Source organism: Mycteria americana, chromosome 5 (genome assembly GCF_035582795.1).
Source record: "Mycteria americana isolate JAX WOST 10 ecotype Jacksonville Zoo and Gardens chromosome 5, USCA_MyAme_1.0, whole genome shotgun sequence".
NCBI classification, from domain to species: domain Eukaryota; kingdom Metazoa; phylum Chordata; class Aves; order Ciconiiformes; family Ciconiidae; genus Mycteria; species Mycteria americana.
The window spans coordinates 41745226-41751435 of record NC_134369.1 but is presented as its reverse complement, the minus strand read 5'-3'; the positions used below and the strand labels follow the sequence as shown (position 1 = coordinate 41751435).

The following is a 6210-nucleotide window of genomic DNA, read 5'->3' as shown; positions in this document are numbered from 1 at the left end:
TGCCAATAGTAAGCAGCATCATTTTGGACAAAGACTATATCTGTTTTCTTTTACCTAGCCAGGATGTTTAAGAGGTATCATTTTTCACCTAATGATTATTGGGCTCTGTCATATTTCCCATAAGGGGAAAAACAAACTGTTCATTCTGTTAGCCAGATAAAAAATATCCATCACCTCTACACGAAACAGGAGGTTGAGTCTTGTTCCACAAAGTGGACTTTATCAGATTTGGTGATGTTTACTAGAACTTTACCTCAGTTATTCTGCAGATTTCTATTTGTTAAAATATATGCTTAATTGCTTTGGTTTATGTCTCTTCCTAATCCCTTTCATTTCTAAGCACAGCTCTCATGTCTGTGGGAGAGATTAGTTTGAACGCTACCATCCACACCTCCAGCAGCCAAAAGCGTTTTTAGAAATAAGGCTGGCAAATTGAATTTCTATTCCACGCTACCACTGAACTCTTACTGAAGTTATAGAATACATTAGCTGGTAGGACATGACTAAAAGAAACAGAAAAGGAATCAAGATCCCACAACAGCTTGCACAACCTCTGGTTAGATATGCCTGTCTAGAGCTGGCTGAAAAAGAAAAGTTGAGCAACAGATTACAGATTTGGAAGAAGAGGAAAACTCTGCTGATGCAGACTTTTTTTATTTTTCCATTGGTCCTTTCTCCATAGAAATCACAACAGACTGGGAGCAAGGCTGTACTACAGGCCTCCACAACTTTTTTCACTTCTGCTTCAGACCATGAGCAATGCAGGAGGCTGATATACCACAGGACTGTGTCCTAGGCTGCTTGCATTTTGCTAAAAGCTATTTCATTGCCTCCCACCCATGACAAAAACACAGCTTGCTTTAAACTCCCTGTGACCTCTACCACTAGAGGGCTGCACTTTATGCAACACGCCCCCCTAGACCTCAATTATCACCGCTCCGAGCAGTGAAATAAGGAGAAATAAGCATATTCTGAAGCATATCTGTAATAATACTTTTATTAATATTAAATCAATAATTGTTGAAACGTTCATTATATGCAGCTATTTGCTTAGTTAAGTAGAACTGCTACTAAGAAACTAGCTAAGAGGCTAGTTATATAGCTTTAGCTAAATTCTTCAAAGCTGAACCTGTGTATTGAACTATAAAAAACCTACTTATAGGTACCAGAAAAGTTGAAAAGGCTTGTCTTAGTGGGACTGGGAGAGAACATATCGGGAAATTATTAAACAAAAGGTATTCTGTAGAGACAAGGGGAGGCACTTGTGAAACAGCTGTTAGTAAAGAAACAGACTAACGCAGGACAGACATCTGCTGAGTCTGAGGAAATTAGGTTTCAGGATTACCACTTTCTCCTTTAAGCTTATGGAAGATAGATACACAAACAACATACACGCCGCTTATCACGTTAAAACCCTTTTTTATTCTACACTTTAATATTCCTGTTGTTAGAATGAAACAATACTTTTGTTTAAAGAATGCAATCAAGTAAATGTTTTATAAGCTAATTGGAGCTCCCAAAGGGAAGACTTGCAGGTGCTGAATCCAATCAGATCTGCCATATAATTAAAATTGGTGCGGGGGGCACAGTAAAACAGATGTGGTCTTAAAACAAGTGAATTGTTTCATTCAATGTTACTACAGATGAATAGGACATATGCAGTGAGATAAAGGGAGTAGTGTTATAATTTATCCAGTTCTACTGCAGAAATTGACTCAAGATGGCTTCATTTGAACATTGCGGGTTTTTTATTTTTATCTTCAAAATTTTTTATAAGTCATTTGCTTAGGTTTGCAAATAAAAAGAGGCCTCTTAGGACCGATGACCCTACAAACTGGACCTGAGATTTTCAAGTCATGCTGTGCTCTTTCTGGCTCAAAAACTAATCAAAATTCTTCAACTGCAACTTAGTAAAGAAAATGGAAGAGCTAGAACCAGTCCCCAGCTTGCTGTACCATAATTGTGACAGCAACTGCCAAGGTAACAGAAGCCTAAAATTTTATTTCAGTCAGTAAACTAAGCAATTATGAGTCAGAGTATCTTAGATACAAAGGGTATATGATGAGTAAGAAAGTTCCATTTTTATACAATCATTTTTCTGACCATATATGCTATCAAATTGTTACTGAATCTGCTGCATCTATTTCATCTGCCTGTGAGGAGGATAGATATCGCATTCCTGGGACACAATTCCCAAAGAAGTCATTGAAAGTTTCCTATGTACAGTGCTGGATCAAGTTCTTAATTCATGAATGCTTTCAGGCAGGAGCCTGTTTAGATATTGAAGTGTCCATGTTTTAATATCCTACAATGCATTATGTATCTGGCTTATAATTTATAAGTAGAAGTGATTTTCTGTATTATATATTATACATGAAATTTGTATTTTAAGTACTAAAAATTGTTTGGGGCAGTATTAATGGTAAGTAATTACTAAAGCTAAGGCTGACTCTCCCAGGGAGCTTAGAATGGAAATTGGATTTCATCCACAAATAGCCAGGTTTTAAGCTTGCATAGTAAGAGGAATCAAGTCAGCAGCCATTCTGCACACATACCTATCAATACGAATTTAGGACAGAGCATGGTCTAATGCAATAAACACACATTTCGAAACTCTGTACAGAATTGATGCTCTAGTACTGACCACTACCATTACGATTATATCGGTTTGAGAAAATTTTTCAAAGGCAACGAGTCAAATAGCAGAGAGTCGAGTAAAAACGCTTTTATAGTACGTGGGCAATCCCCCCGAGGCCTCCCACCCCCGCCCCCCTGCACCTTACAATGTTTTAAGCTTCAACCTGAATAATTTGAGATTCGTAAGCAGAAATAGCAGTGAAGCAGAGAAACATCTTTGAATTTTCTACGAAACATCTACATAAGAAATGCCGCTCCGTGTCACAGAGCTCCAGCTAGCCCGGCTGTCACCGCATAAAAATAATATCTTTATTATTTTTTCTACAAGCCTGCGCGATGCAGCCTGGCGCGTCCGAGGCTCCCGGCGCGGAGCGGCGGCGCTGCCCCCCGCCCGCCACCGGCAGCGGCCGGGAGGAAGGGCCCCGTCCACACCGGCCGGGTCGCGCCGCGCCGCGCCGAGGTGGTGCAGCCAGCCTCGGCGAGGACGTGTCCCCGCTATCCCACGGCCTCCTCGGGCACTCTCAGCCGTCCTCCCACGCAGCTGCGGGCCTATGAGGCGCAGAGTGTAACCCAGGTGACGCCGCATCACGGCGGGGACCCTCCCGGGGCGGGAGCCGGCCTCCACACACGCCCTCCCCGCCGTCGCCGTCGTCGTTGTCGTCGCCGCCGCCGCCGCCCCCCACCTCCCCCAGCAGCCGCAGAGGTTAAACCGCCCCCGCCTGCCCCCCAACGGCTCTTCCACTCGCGGCTCGTGATTGGCTAACGTTTCAATCCCAACCTCGCTCTCTTTTGTTCCGATTGGCCGGATCTCCCGCCTGTCTTCGCAGGAAGCCCCGCCCTTCTTTTTTATCCCGGCCTCCCCCCCCCCCCCAGCCCCCCCCCCGCGCCTGTTCCCCGCGCTCCCCCCCCTCTCTCCCCCCCGCCCCGTACTTCCACCCTCTCCCACGGCTCCAACCTCTCCTGCCTTTTGGGTGTCTGCGATGTAGCCGAGGGTGGCGGCCCCCAGCCCACGGCAGGTCGGCCAGCCAGGCGGCCGTGCGCCCGGCAGGGGCGGCGGTGCTGGGGCGAGAGCGGGGCAGCGCCGCGCGGGCAGAGATCCCCCTCTCCGCCCCCGCGCACACGAGCCCGTCAGTGAGGGAGGGCACGAGAGCCCGAGAGCGGCAGGCAGGCGAGCCGCAGCGGCAGGCGCGGCACTAGGGCAGGCAGAGACGGAAGGGGGCTCAGAGGCAGCGTGAATCATCTCCCACTCACTCCCTCGCCCACCATTTACACCGCTCGCTCGCTCCCTCCCTCCTTCTCCCCCTCCCTCTCTCCCTCCCTCCCCGCCGCCTCAGTCTCACTCGTTCTCTCTCCCCTCCTCTCCTCTCCCACTCACTCTCTCCCCTCCTTTCCTCTCCCACTCACTCTGTCCTCTCCTCCTCCTGTCTCACTCTTTTCACTCTCTCCCCTCCTCCTCCTCCCCTCTCCCCCTTTCTCTTCCCTCTCTCGCCCCCCTCGTTCCCGTCTCCCTTCTCATCTCCTCCTGACACTGCACTGCAGCTGCTCCTCCAGCCCAGTCCTGCCCGCTTCCCTCCCTCCTTTCCCTTCCCTCCCCCCGGGTGCCAGATAAACAAGGCGCGCAGCATCCTCGACAATCCCGAGCTTAGCTCTACATTTTCGAAAAGGACAAGAGAACGGGACGAGCCCCCTCCCCTCCTCCTCCTCCCCCTTCCTCCTCCTCCTCCTCCTCCTCCTCCTCCCCCCTTCCCTCCCTGCCCCCCCACCACAGAAGGGAAGAGACAATTCTCCTCCGAGCAGCAGCAAACATGATGGCGGCAGCTCCCATCCAGCAGAACGGGACCCACACCGGGGTTCCCATAGACCTGGACCCGCCGGACTCCCGGAAAAGACCGCTTGAAGCCCCCCCTGAAGCCGGCAGCACCAAGAGGACCAACACGGGCGGTGGGTATATCCTCTGTCACCTCCCCCCCCGCCCAACCCACCCACCTCTCCGCTTCCCTACCTGCCTGCCTGCCTCCCCCCCTTCCCCCCCAAACATTCCCATTTCTCTAATGTTATCATTCATCAAAATGGCGTCGGTTTTCAGCATCTGCCAGTCTTTTTATTTAATATCCACGCCGGGGCTGCACAGCCGTGACCCTACGGAGACTAGGAGGGAGCACAAGGGGCTTCTGCAGCCCAGCTATCTCCCTCGCCCGTTTAACGATGGGCGAAAATAAATGGCAGCTGGAAGGAGACGGCAAACGCACTTTCCTCCTTCCACATCCTCCGGGTCGCAAGTTGAATTCCAGCCTTGCCGTGCGCTTTCCTCCTCCTTGGCCTCACTTCTATTGTCAGCGCATACACGGCGTGTGTTTGCCGTGCTGGGGGCGAGGGCTGGCTGGTGGCGGGGGGAGTCGCCGCTCGGCTGCGGGGACTCGCTGGTTAACATCCTGCTCTTCCTGGAGGAGATGAGTTATAACGGGACCAGCATCTCCTCTATCCGTTTGCACTGGAGTCGTCATAACAATGCACCGAGGCAGGCGTGAATTTATTTGCCCAATATTAAGAGCAGCGGTCTGATTGTACATAGTGCGTGGTTCAGCCAGCTATGTTAATACGGGTGGGCACGACTGTCACACACAGGCACTTCTTGAGGCGCTTATAGTCTCGGATAAGAGAAGTAAGGTGAACTGGGATCGTTCCTTCCGCTTAGGGGGAAAAAATAACAACTTTGTGAAACAGGTTTCGTGATAAAAATCTTCATATCCACGCTAATGGGACGTTGCCTTAATTACCGGGGAGAGCCTAACTCTGGGGAAGCCAGCGGACCCTCATTGTCTTGCACTTTTTTGGAGCCGGTTACGGAAGGTCCTTAGACTTCAGTGGAGCTGGATTTAGCAGTGGGGTGAGGGCACAGACGGTTGTGCAGGTGCCGAATCAGGCTGGGAATCCTTTTTTCTTATTCCCCTCCATTCATTATATATGTTTTTTCCTGTTCCGATTGTGTGCTTTAATGCTAGTGGTGGGTAGAGGACTGGCATTGTCTATCTCGTCACCTTTTAAGTGTATTTAAAATAAGTGACTTAGGCTTTTGATCAATTGGGAAAAATTCTTCTTAATGTCCTTTAATTAATGAGCTTAAAAGAGATCATTGTCGCTTAAGAAGTGCTAAAGGAATACATCAGGATTACTTAGGCAAGTGATTCCATCCACACCATGTTGAGTTGTTTTCTTGGCAGTGGCTGAAATGCTTGGAATAAAACCCCACATTTTGGGTGGGTTATTTGGTAGCAGAGTAGTCGTTTTGCTCACTTAAGAAGAATGCAGGCAATAGCTAATTGCTATTCTCATGTGTTTGCTAATGACAAACAAATAGCCCATCAGAATTTACAATTCATTCCTTCTTAGTTTTGGCATTTCTTTTGCAGTATTTTCAAGCAAGGTTGTAGTTGTCACTAGGCACGTTTTTGTGCAGGGCTTTATTTTTTTTAAAGGGGTCTGATAATTTCTGCATGCTGTGGTTGCCATTGGGAAAAAATCCACCTTTGAAATGTACTTTGGATTTTATTCTTATCCTCTTACGGAATTAAG

General features: G+C 48.4%; 1 protein-coding gene across 1 annotated transcript in view; it reads left to right on the top strand.

Moving 5' to 3' along the window:
* The first annotated feature begins 3583 nt into the window (after positions 1 to 3583).
* The window catches only part of NOVA1 (NOVA alternative splicing regulator 1), a 158830-nt gene continuing 156203 nt past the window's right edge, over positions 3584 to 6210 (top strand). Inside the window, exon 1 of the mRNA XM_075503057.1 lies at positions 3584 to 4578. Coding sequence (XP_075359172.1) covers positions 4443 to 4578 — 136 coding nt within the window. The 5' untranslated portion in view covers positions 3584 to 4442. The remainder of the gene's footprint in view (positions 4579 to 6210) is intronic.